The 17,694-nt window shown below is 40.1% G+C and overlaps 1 protein-coding gene across 1 annotated transcript; it reads right to left on the bottom strand.

Annotated features, from left to right (window-relative positions):
* Nucleotides 1-1,843: 1,843 nt before the first annotated feature.
* Nucleotides 1,844-17,291, bottom strand: dlec1 (DLEC1 cilia and flagella associated protein). The gene is given in 38 exon segments (XM_088001293.1): nt 1,844-2,383; nt 2,478-2,595; nt 2,879-3,029; nt 3,116-3,277; nt 3,355-3,537; nt 3,631-3,718; nt 3,878-3,972; nt 4,067-4,189; nt 4,289-4,426; nt 4,512-4,726; nt 5,376-5,446; nt 5,536-5,651; nt 5,730-5,881; nt 5,950-6,017; nt 6,113-6,298; nt 6,381-6,502; nt 6,597-6,713; nt 7,095-7,245; nt 8,097-8,227; nt 8,331-8,492; nt 8,571-8,701; nt 8,805-8,901; nt 8,996-9,158; nt 9,316-9,392; nt 9,472-9,664; nt 10,560-10,722; nt 10,814-10,904; nt 11,171-11,263; nt 12,391-12,527; nt 12,605-12,778; nt 13,012-13,099; nt 13,188-13,272; nt 13,829-14,037; nt 14,167-14,333; nt 14,416-14,575; nt 15,052-15,192; nt 15,280-15,423; nt 15,500-17,291. Coding segments are annotated over 38 exon segments (5,094 nt in total). The 5' UTR covers nt 15,566-17,291; the 3' UTR covers nt 1,844-2,217.
* Between the last annotated feature and the right edge of the window lie 403 nt (nt 17,292-17,694).

Below are 17,694 nucleotides of genomic sequence, written 5' to 3'. Positions count from 1 at the left end.
AGTAGCATTAAGTCCGACTGTCTCCTGCCTTCATAAATACACCATTTTGTCTGCAGCTGCGACGTTTTGGGTGGCTTTTGTGGATGTTAAAGTTACAGTGCAAGCTAAATACTCATCATTCACCGTGTCATTTAAATAACTTGCTGCTAATCTATAAGAAGATGAATGTGCAACAGGGAAGTGTTAACATACTTATCTTTCCAGCTGTGTTATCTTTATGTTTAGCTAAATAGGTCTTCTTGGAAAACTCTGTTCATCCCTCGTGGGGAAAGTGCGGCTGGTATCTCTGAAAACCGATAAGGCTGTTGGCAGGCTAGTGATCACCTCAGAAAACAAATGCTGAGGCAGCCTTTAACCATTTTTATTGATCCAAAAAATATATGGTTGAAAAGTTCATTCATTTCAGTAACTCAGTTCACTAACTGAAACACATGACGTATACTAACTGGAACTAAGTGATCACATTCACCAATTTAGGCTTTAGTTACCAAATATTTTCTTTCCACCAAATGCTCAAATATTGATGTCTGATCTAGTATCTAGGGGAAAATATGTGATTTAGTTTGATCTAAATATCAGAAACTAAAAAAGAGAATTTAAAAAGAGATTTAATCAAAATGTCATTTTCTAACATCCACAGAAACAAGACGTTTCCCCTTTGAGATATCTTCAGAAAGATGCTGCTTATAGACATCTTCCTGTTGCTTACACCAATCTAAAGTTTTCCCCAGTGCTCACTTTTCACAGAGGAAAAGTGAGGGTTTATTGCATTCGCAGCCTGTTTCAAGTCATGCACATAGCATTTTAATGAGAACAAGGTCTGTGCTTTGATTTTGTCCAGAACTTTCTGTTTCTAAACTCTCAGTCAGTCCTTGGTGGATTTATTGAAGAATTTTAGGTCTTTGTTGCGCTGTAGTTTTCATTCGGCTTTAGTTTTTTACAGATGGTCTCATGTTTTCTTCAAGAGCTCTCTGACACAGAGTTCATGGTGGATCCTGTCATGGTAAGCTGGCCTGGTCCTGCTGCATTAATGCATCCTCAAACCATGATGCTTCCATATCCATGCTTTGCAGGATGAGATTATGTTCCTGGAATGTCATATTCATGTCGTCTGCTCTGTTGTCTAATTCTATTTTTGTCCGAAGAACACTTTTCTAGAAGTCCCGGTCTTTGTCTGTCGGGCAAACTTGAGTCTGTCCTTCATTTTTCTAGAAGGAGAGAGCAAAACTTTTCTTCTAGTATATCTCCCATCGAAGATATGCTTTCTCTTGCTCTTTCTGATAAACTTTTATATTAGTGGTAACAGCAGGGGCCTGCTGCAGATCTATGGAGACATTTTAGGGTTTTTGGAGACTTTTTTTTTTTTTTAGCAATTTGTAATCTCCTCACAGGGGGGATTTTTAAGAACAGTCAGACCTAGGCATAGTGGAAGTGGTTTGAATGCTGTCCACTTATATATCAATTTTAAAAAAAAATAGTGAAATGACTGATTTCTTCTGAGACCTCCTTTAGTCCCTTACCAGACTCATAAACTGCTGCAATGTCCTTAAAGACCTTAGACAATTTTTCCGAGCTCACTGCGGTGTTTACTCTCGCTTCAGCAGTGGGGTAAAACCAGACTAAATGTCTAAGTTTAAAATCTGAACATTCAAATAATTAAATGTAGACATAGGCTGTTTTAATCTTTTAAAATTGGCTCTAACTCTAAAGGGAAAAATGACTCACGTGTCCCTGAAAAATAACTTAATTATGCTGTTAGAAATTGAGGAGAACCCGTCATGATTTAAAGAGCTCTTCGACTCCACGGTTTTTTTTTTTACTTCATGCATTCATTTCATTACAATTTTGATTGCCTGTAACTATGGGTGTGTAGCTGTATTTGGCTCCCGAGTTGCCCATTTACGACTTGCAGTAAACAACCAGGCACGTCATTTTTCTTTTATGATGCTCTCTTTCCTTCCCTTTTAACATCCTGTCCTTTTCTCTCTCAGGTTGGCAAAGCAAATGATCACCCTTCCCAGGTTTGGCACAGATTAATAATTTCTAGTCAAGTTTAATCTGAAGTGACGTGATGCTGAGTGGATAACTGAACCCATGCAGCTTCAGTGGAGCAAATATTTTTAAAAGCTTTTTATGGAACTCCCTTGGGTGTTTCAGTCTTAATAAGAAAGCAAGTAAAAAAAAAAAAAATCTGTTTACTTTTTATCAAACATGTATTTACAATTCTCCAAAAAGCATTTCATCATCAGCTGTTTTGTCACTCAAAAAATATGTCGATATGTAGTCCTCATCAAAGGATCCCATTCCCACGAGCGGGAGAGTGAGGGGCGTCGTCACCAGAGGCGACTCGATAACCAGCAAAGCCATGAACTCTTTTTCTTTGCTGAAACACATGACACAAAGGTAACCGAATAACAAACATGCTTTTTATGTGTTTGTTTAATGCAAATGCTTTATGTTTCAGAACTGACTGCTACCTTGGAGTGAAGCTAATCTGCAGAAACTGGCTGCTGGAGGTTCTGACAATGTCCCTGGATTGGAAAAACCCAGAGTCTGGTGCAACTTCAAACACCTCAGGATCTCCTTCATCTGACTCTAAACACAGCAAGACTCGATTAAGGCAACAAACATACAGGAATCATCGACTGGTGCTATCAGGTTGCTTCGTATTTATCATTTCAAAGTTTGACACTCTTCCAGAATCAAATTTCTGTGTCATGGTCAACTGTTCCACTTATAAATGGGTGGAAACCTTTTCTCTTATACATTTGGAAAGTATTTCATGAAAAATCCTAAACTTTCTAGACATTTCGACGCCGTTTAGCAACCACTTGCTATTGGGATGTGTTGGTTTTCAGACTTTTGTGAGGGTTTTTACTTATTAGTGATTTCCAGGAGGTGCTTGATCCACGGCAGAAGAGACTTATTTCCCTGGTCTGTTTTAGTCCAATGTTGCAAAACCCGAAATTAAGGCAATCGGTGCAGAGACTGAGTATGGGCAGTTCCAGATAGGCACAAAGAGGCACTTTCTATACACAGGAAATGCATTTGGTAAGGTCACAAGCTACATACGGTCTTGTAAAGTGTAATGTTTGGTTGTGAAGCTGTCTCCCACCTGCAGGTTGTTGTTGCTGTGCTGAATAAGGAGGTTTTGCTGCAACCTCAGCTTCTTCCGACCAGTTTCGGTATGGATCAGAGTCACTGCAAGAGAGAGGTCTTCCTCTGTCTGGTTTAAGAGGTCCAGCAGTGACAGAGAACAGTGAAAGACCACTTTCACCTAGAATTCACAGAAGTAGCAACACTTATTGATGAAATAAACCCTCATGAAACACTCTAGGCTTCTGTACAACCAACCTGCATGCTATTTTGAGGGTAAAGCACCAATGATTGATCGAGACCATTGGTGCTGGTCTGAACTCCAGAGTGAGGCTTCTCAACTGAAAATGGCGGCTGTGTCTCAAGTTTGAAACACAGAGGCGTCTCCTTAAGGTTTCTCAGTTGAAAGCACTGTGCAATGCTAAATTCACTGACGACTACCTGCACAACACAGCAAAAAAGGCCCGACATGAGCTCAGAAATACTTTATACCCTTAAAATCAGTACGTCATGTATGTGCTGATGATTCCCAACCTCGTTGTCTGACTCGACCCTCAGTAAATCACCAGCGGAGGCATTAAACTCCAGCATCTCGCTGTCCTCCTCCATCTGCACCAAAAGCCTACAAGCAAAAGGGGATCCAAGAAGATTTGCAGGCTGATCAGCCCACCCCTGAGCTTGTGTTTTGCCTAACATCAGCTTATTTTAAATTTAGGAAACATAAATTGAGCATGATGCATGAGGGATCTGGGGTATAAATAGTGTGAAGGTAATTGCTTACGCCGCCAGCTTAATGGTTCCTAGCAGATCCAATTTGACAGGCTGTAAATCCAAAGCCAGATCCCTTCTGACTTTACCTGGGATGCAAACTGCCTTCTGTAACATGCACAGAAACACATTGAGGGAATAAACCCTTTGAATATTTGGTCTATTTTATGACTCTGTGCTTGTTGTGAACTTGGATTGTTACCTCTGAGTCCAGGTTCAGGAATCCATATGCCACACCCACACATCTGGACTCACGTTGGGACTCAGAGAGATTAATAGGGGTGAAAGACACGTGGATGCATCCAGTGCTCTTTGCTGGAATCACCTTGGGTTTTACCCACCAAAAGACGTGTGTCGTTAATAATATGAAACTGAGAAGGTTTCTGAGGAGGAAAAAGGCAAAAACGTGGCTGAAATAATTTACAATTTGTTGCGGTATAATGGAGAACGGGGAATCTGACAGGCTGCCTATGTGAGGTCGCACGTGGACGGAGATGAGGTTTTTCTTCGCAGGACAGAGACGTCCTTCCTCTTCATCTACAAATTCTCTCTCTTTTCCATTCTGAGGAATCAACAGAGAGAAACATTTAATGCCCATACAATCATGTCCCAAATGCAATCTGGGTTTTGCTGTGTGACATACTCACAGTACCACTTTGAAGGGACACGCTTGTCCCCACCAATGTCCGATTCTTCTCCCACTCTGCTGGATCGTCTTCATTAAAAATGCTAAATGTCCCTTTCAGCAGCTCATTACCATCATCATCCTTCAGCGGGAAGTGGTCTCCATATGTCATCACGAGTTCAATCAGTTTGTGGTCATTCTCCTCAATGTTGTAAACCTCCCAGTCCACCCGGATATCTGTCTCAGACAAAAGACAGCTGATCATTTAGAATGTTGGATGGTGGCGGTATCATCCTTTAGGGATGCTTTACTTCTGCAGGGACAAGGAATCTGTCAAGAGTTGATGGTTAAAAGGATGAATCGAATTATAGGGAAATCCCGAAAGAAAACCTGCTATAGGGGTGCAAGTTTTCCTTCCACCTTACCAACAAGGCTAAACATATAGCCAGAGCTGCAATGAAATAATCTAGACCAAAGCATTGTCATGTGCTAGAGTGATCCAGTCAATGTCCAGCCCTAAATCTGACTGAACTTGAGCTGTTTTACAAAGAGCTGTTAAATAAAAATCCCAAAAGTCTGGATGAGGTGGATCTACTGGTGTGTGTGGGACAGTGTCTGACTATAAATGTATGCCACAGTGTTTAGACTTTTGCTTGTAAATAATTTTGAAACCCAATCTTTTACATTTCTTCCATTTCAGAACTATGTTCTACTTTGTGTTGGTCTATCACGTAAAATCTCAATAAAACACATCGTTTGTGGTTTTTTGGTCCGGAATTGGTTTTGGGGCTATGACAACTGTTTTCGCTGTATAAAACAGAAGTCATATTTCTTTAATAGACAGTCAAAGTTTAAGCTCGGAACCAACTTACCAACAACAACTTACCAAACATGGTCGGATTATTGATGCGAAGAAGTTGAGAAACTGTGTCTCCTCCAGACAACTGAGTGCCGAAGCTAGCATTTAAATTTGAACCAAAAGAGAAGATTCAATCAATGACAATACACAATCAGGCATCGATTCATTTGAAAGGTGTGTAACGGACTGCATGGTTGGACCCAGACACTGGTCATCTGGTCGGGGGCCTATCACTGGGAAGTAGAGCGGGCAGCCCTTCACGGTCATCTGCATAGTTACGTACTTAGGTTCAAGGTCTCCGACCTGCAGACAAGATTAGATCTAAACTGGGTGACGACAGAGAAAATCGCTTGCTTCTAATTCTTTAAAATACTAACGCACCTTGCATATGAGGTGATCCCTGTATTCTCCCCACATGTCGCAAAAGGCGGTCACATCCACTGTCTTTGTCTCAAACGGTCCCAGCTGCCCTGAGTCTGGCTGGACCACGAAGGCCGCCCCATTTCCATGAGCCAGAAGGCCGGTAACAAACTCTGACAAAAATCAAATAACCTCAATTGTGTCCCCAAGTTCTGCGAATTATGCAAAAGTCATACTATACCTTCGTGTGCTTTGGCTTCTACTTTTTTCACTTGTTCGGCGAAAAGTGGATTCTTTAAATATGTGAGTCTGCAATTAAAATGCAGGCTTTGTAACATTTCTGTCATTGTGATGTGAACTCAATCTGTGATCTTTTATTCTGGTCATAGAGCAAAGTGCTTTACCTCTTCTCTAGCAAGCTGTTTGCCATTGCAAAGTTGCAGGTGAAGAACTCTGGCTTTATAGTAAAAGCTGCAGGGATAGCGCTGTCATTGGTCATTAGGAACTGTTTGGTCACCTCCGTCTTTAAAATGACATCTTTTCCAAAGTCAATTATCGGTGCTGAAGGACTGTCACTATTCCCTCTGTGACTGGAAGTACAAACATTTTAGTTTATGACACTGGGGGAAAGGTGAAACTGGAATGAAAGTTTTCTATATCCAAATTCGGTACCAGGCGCCAGGCAGCGAGTAGGACACGGAAAGTTTCTTGGATTGGGAGCCCACAATCTGAAGAACAAGCGGCGAGTTCATCCCTTGCACCTCACAGATAGCAGCCACTTCTGTGAGCTTCAGCTACAGAGAAACAAAAGAAACCAGGAGCATCTTTAACCGCACAAGTCACAAAAGCACGTCACTGTCTGTTCTCAGCAGCACAGGTGGTACTTACATCTGTGTGGGAAGACAAATTTACAGCAATGTTCATGGTTGCGTTGGGTCCCAGTATACCAGAAGGGGGGTCAAAGGTGGCTGTGCACAGTGAGGCCTGTTTACCCTGGAGCTGTTCCTGTCGGGCGAAAGACAGCGACGTCCTAACGGACTTAGGATCCTAATCCCAGCATTTTTTTCCTTGACTAAATTCAACTGTTTTTATCAGCCACACCCTTAGTAAGCAAAGCAAGAAAAAACTAATTGCATAACCAATCTAAAACAGAAGAAATCTGGAATAAATTTTCATGATAATACAAGCTGTCTCTTCTTTTGGGACAAAATACCCGTTACTTTCAAGGAAAAGGGTCTGACAATCTAAACAATCTCACATACAACATCAAACTGCATATATTTCTGTAGACATTCTCAATAGGGAGAATGCACATTATTGAGACTGATTGTATGGGCTTTAGTGGGACTGTTGTGTAATATTTTGAGAAATAGTAGCAGAACGTACCTTCCAGCTAAAGTGTGACGGCAGCAGAGTCTGGTTGAAAAGTGTTACGATGCCTTTTGAGGGAACTCCCAGGTAAAGGTCAGAGAAGACCAGCTTGCAGTTTAAGAAGCACACCTGAGGAGACTGCACAACTGCCTGGATCCAAACAGGACTGTGAGGAACATATGATGGAAAAAAACAAAACAAAACAAAAGAAAAACATCCTGAATAGAACCTGAAAACTGAGAACCATCTTTAATGTCTTGACAGTGGATGTGCATCAAGAACTATTTAAGTACAGCAGCTCTAAAAGGAGTTCACATCCATTCTAAAACTCCAGGTTCATGAGACTGTGGCTACGTAAATATTTTCAAAGTTTTTCCACCTTTAATATGACGGATATTAGAGGTATATGTATATCCTGTGCATTTCAACAGAAAACAAACAATATAAAAAGTGTGCACATCCTTAGATTAATACTTTATTGAAACAACCTCTGATTCAATTTAAGCATTCACTCTTCTTGAGTTTATGCTAGTCATCAATTATGGTGAATATGGTGAACCTGAAATAAAGTTCAGTTGTCCTAATAACATTTTCCCATGCTGTTTTTGACAAGGTTGATACACTTATCAAATTCTGATCTTAAACCTTTGGGGTAAAAATTAAGAGTGATTTCTGATGGATTTCTTAGCATCATAGTGAATCCAAATTGTCAAAAAAAAATGGCTTCATTAGAAAAAAACTGACGTTTTGGCTTTACCAAACAGACAGTGTAGCAAATGTTACCAAGTGAAGATGCGGCTACAGATGACCCAAAGCTGAACTTAAATCAAAAGTTAGCAAAGAAGTTTAAGGGCAACTACAATTATGCAACCAGGTTATTATGTAAATATCAAGAGTGTACAGGGATTTGGATAAGGGGGCTGAAAATTTGTATTTGATTTATTATGGCCTCAGTTTTTTAAGTGTGGCAAACTTAGAGTTGTAGAAGTGATGGGTACAGTTCTGAGAGCTGCTTACCTCGTAGTCCCATTCTCCACGATCAGTTCCATTTCTGTCTCGAACGTCTGGCAGAAATCCACGTTCAAATGCAGCGCCACACTGCAACTAGCAAAGGGGGGCAGCACACCTGTTCCTGGCTCCACTACGACCTGAGCGCGAATACAGAAGTTACTGACAATGAGATTTAAACACTAATCCTCTTCATTTATAACCCAATCTTTCATTTTACTGGCTTGCCTGCTGTTTTGCTGCTTGTGTGTCTTCGTGATCCTGCTTATTGTTGATCTTCTCCTTAAACATCCAGCTGGCCTCCAGAGGGGTGGTATTGGTTAGGGAGAGCGTGGTTTGAGCTTCATCCCCGAGCCTCACAAGCCCAAAGTCCACACAGGGAACGCTGAGCTTCACTGCGGGACCCTATTTAACATTAAATCCCTTTAAAGCAAGAACATATTAAAACGGAAGCAAGCATTTCTAGATGTTGCTAAATCTTACCTTGAAGGAAACCTCAATAGGCAACTTGACAGGTTCGTGACGATGCTGTATGTTGCACACCAGGTTGGTTTCAAGCTTATCTGGTTTCCCTCCAGTAACGACGACATCAAAGTCAAAGCACTCGTTCTCTTCTGAAACAAGACAAATAAAAAAAAACAAGACAATCCATGAAAATAGTCAAATTTAAACTACGTGCCCTGAACTGCAATGAACTAGATTTAAGATGCAGTTCACCTATTCTCCCAGCAGATGGCTCCACTTCTATAACATGGGAGTTGATGTTCAACGTCTCCCATTGAAACAAGATGAAAGTTTTACTGTGATTCCACATCTGAAACGCAGGCAGCATAAAATAAACAAAATTATTCATTTGACTGGATTAATTGTTCTGCAAAGGAAATGAGACAAACTCTGCTTCAATTAACCTGAAACTGCTTGCGAGTAGCAATGGAGATAAATATTTCTCCGGGGATTATGACACCATATGGCTCCAGTAGGACTCGGTATGGCTCTGTTGACCCTTTGACCTCTATCTCCATGATGACCACATTGTTCAACTTGGAGCCAGAATGCACAGGGTGAAGGACGCTAGAGTTTCCACAAAATGAAAAAAGATTTTAACAAATTTAACAAAATTAACAGCAAAAACAAACAAAAAAAGAGACATTTCTCATTTTTAGCTCCCGTATTTTTGTATTTTGTGATTTTATTAGTTGAATTTCATATTTTGTAAGTATTAAAGTACCTGTTGTCATTAGGCTCTAGTGGCATCAGGGGGATGTCCCTCAGGACCAAGTGAAAGACACTGTGATAATCCTTCAGCTTGAACAAAATGAAAACATTATTGAAACATTAATCCTTTAAACGTTTGTTGCATTTTACAATTAATTTTGTCTTATACCTCTTTTGGACAGTAGGTTAAGAGAAACTCGTGTTCCTGACAGGGAGCTAGGAGGCCCATGGGGGGGTTCATGTGGTAAACGTCGTTCGTGTCCGGGTGAAACTGGATATGGGAGAGCTCATGAGTCTCCCCGGGAAGAAGAGGACGCAGGTTAGGTTTCATGATTTGCCAGTGGAAGGGGAGTTCCAAGTGGCTTCAAACAAAAAATGAAAAGAGAGAAGGAGAAATAAACGTTTTTTTGTATTTAATGATCCAAGAAAGAAGAATGATTAGCTCAAGCAAATATTTATTGAACTTCTTGAGAGCTTGACACTAGGGACTCGCACAATTTATCCTCCAGCTAAATAATAAAACATAAAGTGGCTGGTGCAAGAGAGAATGAAGAAAACACAGTTTGACAACAAATCCTCCTAGTGGTCTAGAACAATCGTAAAAATATATATAAAAAAACAAACACCTTTTTAAATTGTTAATTTGCTCATATCACATTGACAAACATCAATGGTTTTTAATAGTGTGGCTTGCATTAGTATTCAGCCCCCTTTACTCTGGTAAAAAATATACCATGTCATGGACGGTTAGGTAACTAAATAACAACCAAAACTTATGGAGGAGCAGCAAAGATCCACAACTCAGATCTACAACTTAAGTGGGAGAATCTGTCACCAAGATGCTAAACAGGCAAATCTCGCCTGTTTGAGGGAGGAGGGGGGGGGAAATTAAATGTTAAGGAAACCCAATAACGTCCCATTTGAAGCCGTGTAAGGGAACCAACAAACAAACGTGGATGAAGGAAAAAAGTGGCACAAAAAAGGTGAAAATGCTGGTCTTGCTGACCACTCACGGCTTTTTCAACTGGAGCCACATTCACTCAATTATACTCACAAACATGAACACACATTCATACATCTATAAGTAGTCAATTAGGTGTCCAGAACCTTCAGATTGCAACTATACTCATCCTACTGAGTCACAGTCACTGGCAATCAGAGGGTTTTTCAGAATATGAATAATTTTGTGAGATGCTATGTTGTTTTATACACTAAGAGGTGCTCAACGGTGACAACAAACAATAAAGTCAGCCTTACACATTGTTCCTGATGACAAGTCTCTTCTGTTGCTCAATGTGAGGGTGGCATTTGCTGAAACGGACAAAGTGCTCTGCAGTGAGGTCGTGCATCTCTCCAGGAGTGAGGGGCTCATTTTCTCCACATATAGACACAAGCTCAACGCCAACCAGTTGACTCTCACCTGTAAAAGCCAAACACATTAATCCACCTCAGGGAATAGAATGAAAAAACAGTGGAAGAAATTTCTTGGTGGTCTTGCTTCCAACACTGACCTTCAATGGAAACGTCTTTCACCTGGCAGTTGTCGCAGATTATGGTAAATGCCTGACAGCAATGCTCCACAGTGGTTGGAAAGAAAACAACCTGTAAAAAAAAAAAAAAAAAAAAAAAAAAGTAAAACATGTGACGCCTATACATATACCCTTTAAATTCTGATAAACGTTGTCCATGTAAATCTCATAAATGAGCAAGTTTACTGAAAACATTACTGACCTGTCTGAGAAAAAAACCCCTACACATTAAATTTGCTGAGACTGTTTTTTTCTCTCTCTCTCATGCAAAGCAGACAAATTAATTCAATGAAACATGCTGTTCTTGTTAGAATTTGCAAATTCAGAGAGACTGCTTACCTCCAAAACAATGGCTTCTCCTGGCTGCAGTGAAAACACACAGGGGCCTACTGCAAAGGGTGACTTCTCAGAAAAGTATGTTGTTGACAAGGACTTCAAAAAGAAAAAAATGTGTCTTTAATTATTTTAATGCACTTAGATCTCAAGGCCCATTTATTGCCAAACCTAAAGATATGCAAAAAACCTTAACATAACATTTTTTTTAATTACAGCAGCAGAATCTCACTCTGAAACCTACCATTAATTTGAGCACATTTATTAAGAAATCCCACACTAAGAAAATGTTGTTTTGTTAGCATAGTTCTTTATGCCCCCTTCAATTCCAATAAAAAAAAGTAACTGAGCCATTTTAGGAGTCTTCTAATTGAAAGTGTCTATGAATGCTTAGTCTGTAAACTATGCCTTCCCTGTTTTGCTGAGGTAAAAATAAATGTACTATAATATAGGTGTCCATATCTCGTAACCACTGTTCAAAATGGGAAAGATAAGAGGCTATGTAATTTGAATAAAGCAGTCCTATATTTACAGTCAGAAAATGACAGCAAAGCAAAACATTTTGCCTGAACGCACAATTTAAAGGTTTGAAATTAACAAAAGGTGTGGGGAAAAAACAACTTTTTTTTAAAAAGATTGTGATTTTCCTGAGCTTTTTGTATTACTTAATTCTTACATGAGCATTTTAGATTTTAGACTAGACAAACACTGACACATTTTACAGGAAGGGCTTATATAAAGACCTGCCTGACAAGGACACTGAGGTCTCCTATAACAGAGGGGGGCGCACCTGAGGAGCATGTTTATCCCTAGGAGGAACATACAGTGCTTGAAAAAGCATTAATGATCTTACTTAATGACAGCCTGAACAATGTATGAATAGCACCATAATTGCACTTCAGCGCTCATTTTGGAACAGGTTCTATCTTTAATGCACAAAGGAGAACTATTTTCCCACCAGGTGTTGTAAATCCAGAATTAACACACCTCCAAACAAGCCCGACTATAAACCCAAAAAGATTCAAGCACTGTGTTTCTCCAACTTATTTTAGCGCATGTGTATATTTAAAAAAAAAGTCTACACAAAAACCCAAACCTCACGGTTAGAGAACATTTTGTTTCAACTTGTAATTAGGCAACCGCAATTAAAAAAAAAACATTTAGTTTGAAGTTTTTACCATAAAAGTTAAGGGTGCAGCGAATAGTTTCAGTTATGCAACCATTACCCTGAGATTTGGGGCCGGCCACTTGTCCTTGGGGATGATGTAAAAAGTCCCAGCGCTGAGTCCAACATTTTGACACGTGAACTCCAGGAATTTTACCCCTCCAACCAGACAATACCCGCAGTTCAAAACTCTGGGCACTATAAAAACAGTTTGGAGGAGGTATTTCAAAGGATCGTCATGCAAAGTAAGTGAGGCTGTTTGCAGTGAGGCTTACAGGTGAGTACAGGAGAAGGTCTCCGTGCCTCAATGGGCACCACAAATAGGTGCTCAGATTCGGTCTCGACCACCAGGAAATCCCTGAAGTCTCCCAAGGAGTCTGGAGCAAATCGCAGTGTGTACTCACAGCTCATCCCTGGGGCAACAATGCCTCCATCACTGGGGAATCTCCCTGCAAACACAAACTCTTTACATAAATAGCAGTTCAGTTCGGAGCATCTGATGCTCAAGATAATTTGGCATTGTTTTATAGTCAGGGTGACTCACAGCCGCTACTCCCAAGTGGGGAGCTAACAAATAGGAACGACATTCCAAAGATTTTTGACTTAATGTTTCCCATCTGCTAGATAAGTTATTTTGATTAATCTCAACATCACGTGAGCTGAAAGGCTACAACAGACTCACCCAGCCCTATGGAGAAGTACGGAGTGGTAGGAGGGATGATTCTGACGTGGCGGCTTGTGTAAGTCACGTTTTTCAGCTCCAGCGTAGACTGATGCAGCATGGGCAGAAGTTATATAGCAGCATATTTTCAGTCCATGTCAAGTTCAGATTGTTCTGAGTCGGTCACTGAAACAAACCTCATAAACACCTCCGATGTTGTACTCTGTGAAAAACATCACTTGGGGAATTGCCTGGAAGACTTGGGAGAGCTCATCTAGAGAGCTTTGAGAAAGAGGAAGAAACGGACAATTTAAAACTCAATCTCAAACATGGATCCGAGTGCAAAGTTGATTGTTAGCAGACTGTCAGATTTTCCTAATGTTAGTCAATGGAGCATGGATAAGAGCGCATAGACGTGTATGGATGGAAAATAAAAAACCCTGTTAACAAGACGCTTATGCCTTAGTCGTTTTTGTCCCGACTGTATTTGTCTTCCTCAGCTGTGTAAAGACACAGTACAGTCCATGACTCTGACGGTGCAGCTACTTAACAGTCTGGAAACAGACAAGAAATGGATGACGATGTGAGACACTGTCTGGTTTTCACTGCCTCTGTGGTTCAGGTTCAACAGACACGTTATAAAGCATTTGGTCTCAGCTTACACACGCCTGCTTTGGTACAGCTGTGCAACTATTTGCACTGAGGTAAAATGACACTCACGTTTCAAGTCAATATTGATCATTATATTGTTCATAATATTGCACTGTGTTGTACACCAACTATTAACCATTAACCTGGTAAATCTACATTTCTCTTTTATTCTCAGGTTATTTGGTACCTTTGATTGTCAGGGGTTTTCTTCTCTTGGTCCTTCTTCACTATGACAATGGAAGAGCCAAGCGACTTTCTACACTGCTGTGCATTTGGAGGACAGACTCGTCGATCAAGCAGGAAGTTTTGTCTTTTCTTAAACTTCTGAAGTTTCTCCCAACCCTCTGAGATGCTTCTTGCGCTTGGCTGGCCAAACCAGTTTGGCTTGGGTATGGCCTGTTTAGGAACAAGTGGAACATATTCAATCATTTTGTCACGTACAACAAAAACAACAGTGTATTTTACCCTAACCCTTGCCCTACCCAAATCCTATCCTTTTTCTGCTACTTAATTACTATTAATTACCATTTTAGGGATTTTCTTGGTTTGTTGGAGTTCTGAGCTTGATTCACAAGTAAGACTGTCATCCAACTCATTCATTTCCAACAAAGTCTTCTGTGGTCCGTGATCCTGAGACTCCCGGTTTGTGCGTATTGCAAATGAGATGGTGGGTTTTGCGAAACTCGATTTTACTGTCAACAAAATGTCCAGACAAAGATTGTCACTTTTACACCGTCAATCATTACGTAAATGTCACTTAGGAGCATCCCATACCCGGGGCCGGTGCTCGTATTCGTGGTTTCTCTGCTGGTAAGTAGTCCCCAGGGGAGATCAGGTTGTTTCTTTTGAGAATGTCATCATCGACGCACCAGCAAAAGGTGGATTTGACTGAAAATAAACATGAGGAACAAGATCAGTTTTGAAATGCCTGTCTCTTGAACTTTTCATAATTTTCTTATTAAAACCTTAAAAATCATTGGATTTTTTTTTATGTGACTGGCCTACACAGTGCAGAACATAATTATGCAATATTTCATAAAAACCACCTTTCATTGCATCTACCACTACCAGTCTTTTGGTCTCAGCTCTGGACACCTACAGACAAAAATTCAAATCTCCAGTGGTATGCCACAGATTCTAAATTGGATTTAGACTTGGACTTTGACTGGGCCATTCTACAACATGAATTTGCTCTGACCTAAATTCACTGCTTTGTAGGTTTGACTGTGTGCTTAGGGTATCTGTCCTGCCCTCTTCCCTGAACAGATTCCCTATCTCTTTTCAACAAAAGCATCCCAACAGCAAAATGGTGCGAGCACCGCGTTTAACAGTGGTAGGTAGTTGTAGTGGACTTGTTCGCTGGATTTGTTCAGACAACTATAAATCAGAGAGCAACTCACCTGGAAACACTGCATAATCACAACCATCTACGTCGGCCATCATCCTCTCACATTCCCGGCTTTCTTTGGCAGCAGCTTGGGCTCTACCCTTACATATGTGATCCTCCATCATATCAGCCATTTTTATACACTGCTCATATTCACAACGAGCCTATCAGTATAAAAAAAGAGAGAGAAGTTTCATTTCACTTTCTCAGACTAATAAACTTTTAAAAAAAACTTTTGTTCCAATAGTTACCTGCTGCAGCTCCTTAACATATTTATCATGATAAATGTTTTTTCCCACATTTGTTTTGATGAGGTTGGACAACTGAATCCCTTCCTCGATTATGTCCTTGTTGTAAACCTCTTTGAAAACGCTCATTAATACATGAGAGATGTCCTGGAATAAAAGAAGAGGGATACAATGCATAGGGAACTCACTTTTCTTCCCCCAAATTAAAACATTCACAACTTACTTGTGACGTTCCCGACGCAGGTCTGTGACTGTCCACCAAGGGTTCAACGAATGTGTCTTCTGTCATTTTCTTCCAGTCCACCTCACCGGTAGAAACTAATGAAAATAGCTGCGAAAGACCGTAAAGTTAGAAATGTAATATATACCGTCACGTCAGACTCGCAACACTCATTCATGACCACATAAAGTGTACAATGACTAACTTTAGAAGCTCAGTACTTTCAGTAAATCCCGCTGCGGTGGTCGGCCATGTGTGCGTATATGTGGTTGCTAAGCAACCACAGGTGGCGCACCGGATCTGAAAGTGGTCCGCGTGTGACCTTTTGTAACAAACAATTATGTAATCAAGACAAATCAATATAAATAAATAAATAAATAAATAAATAAATAAATAAATAAATAAATAAATAAATAAAGTTTTCATCAATATGACACCGTTAATAATTAAGTTATTGGAAAACTTCATCTATCCGTTTTCTAACACCCTTAGAGGGGTCGGGAGGTGCTGGTGCCTCTCCAGCTAACGTTCCGGGTGAGAGGCGGGGTACACCCCGGACAGGTTGCCAGTCTGTTGCAGGTATTGGAAAACTTCTTTACATAAACAAAACATTACGTTTGACGCAAAACGCAACAAAGTGAACATTAATACAACATCTTCCAATCACAAATATGAGATTAATTTTAGGCTGTGTGGGTATGGAAGTCTGTTTCCACCAAAAAAAAAAAAAAAAAAGGCTGTGCCTTGCTCCTGAATGAATACATGCAGCACTTTTACAGTCAAGTATAAGACAAAGGCAGAGATTTAATCACTAGAAACACATGCAACAAAATCATCAAAATTTTCAAACAGTGAATAGACAGATAAAACAAGTAGTAATTATAGGCAAAAAAAAAGTAATGAGGAAACAAAAGTGAGATAAATTAAGCAATTATTGATATTAAGAAACTGGAAATGAGATCACAAAGATTAGATTAACAATGCAATGCTGGAAATGAGAGGTAATAGCTAGTTCTAAGCCAATCTGAATAGATGTGTGTTTATTGTGGTTGTAAAGACATTGAAACTCTAAGCTGTGCTCATGTTTCACAGCTGAGAGCTTCTATTAATGGATAAATAGATGCAAGCACTGTCAATATACCAAGATGTTTAAGACCCAGAAAACATCCTAATAGATTAACATGTTTTTGATGGTTGTGACAGCCCTCATATAGCAGGAAAAAAGCTGCTATATGAGGGCTTTTTTCCCCTCATAAAAAACTGTTGTGTTTTCCTGTTGTGGGAAAACACAACAGGAAAATCCTTTTCCTGTTGTGTTTTCCCAACAGGAAAAGGATTAACTCCACCCAACAGGTGTTTTCACACCTTGTAACATCTAACCAAATCCTCCCTACGAGTTGGTCGGGTAAAAAAAAACAAAAAACACCACACACACACACATGACCAAAAACAACCCACAGGATAGGTCTAAGTGTTGGTAGCAATCACGTGAATCATGTGTGATTCTCCAAATGAGTAAATTTAGAATGAAAATACACAAAATACTCTCAACAACCAAGCAAGAATTCCCTGTATGTAAGCAGACAAAAATTTCGCTCAGCTGTGTCTGGATAACTTGGTTTATGCAAAGCACATTCCCCGTGGCCTCATGGAAAAAGACTGGCCACTGCTTGAAAAGGTTTAGTTTTAGTTGACCCGCTCATGAATGCCAGTCGCTCTTGTTGCATAGGCCAAGATTCCTGAGGCGCCTGAAACAAAATCTGTGGTTGTGTTGATCTGCTTATGTGGGACTGAAGTGGGTGAGCGTTTTTTTTTTTTTTTTTTTTTACATCATTTCATGCTTTTTTTTTCTCCCTTTTTATTCAATAGAATTTTTGCAGTGGGCTTATGAGACACCACAATAGTCAACAAACAGATAAAAAATCAGAGCACTTTTATAATAAAAATGACCTGGGTTTACCTCATGCAGAACTGATTCCTTTCCAAACATTTCCATGGACTAATGCTAAGAATAGTTTGTTGTTATGCAGACGAGGTGTGGGGTGGAAGTACAAGAGTGACAAGAAAAGGTAGGTCTCTACCAGTTTTTAGCAACACCCAAAATAAATCAGGTGCACTCTCAGTGGCCACAGAAAAAAAAGTCTAATTTCAGCATTAGTTCAGCTGTATTAAAACACCATCTTGACAATGATAAGGTT

This window comes from Poecilia mexicana, unplaced genomic scaffold (assembly GCF_051168715.1).
Source record: "Poecilia mexicana isolate PSO_F unplaced genomic scaffold, ASM5116871v1 scaffold_20, whole genome shotgun sequence".
NCBI lineage: Eukaryota > Metazoa > Chordata > Actinopteri > Cyprinodontiformes > Poeciliidae > Poecilia > Poecilia mexicana.
The sequence above is the reverse complement of the archived record's forward strand: the minus strand, read 5'-3'. Positions and strand labels throughout refer to the sequence as shown.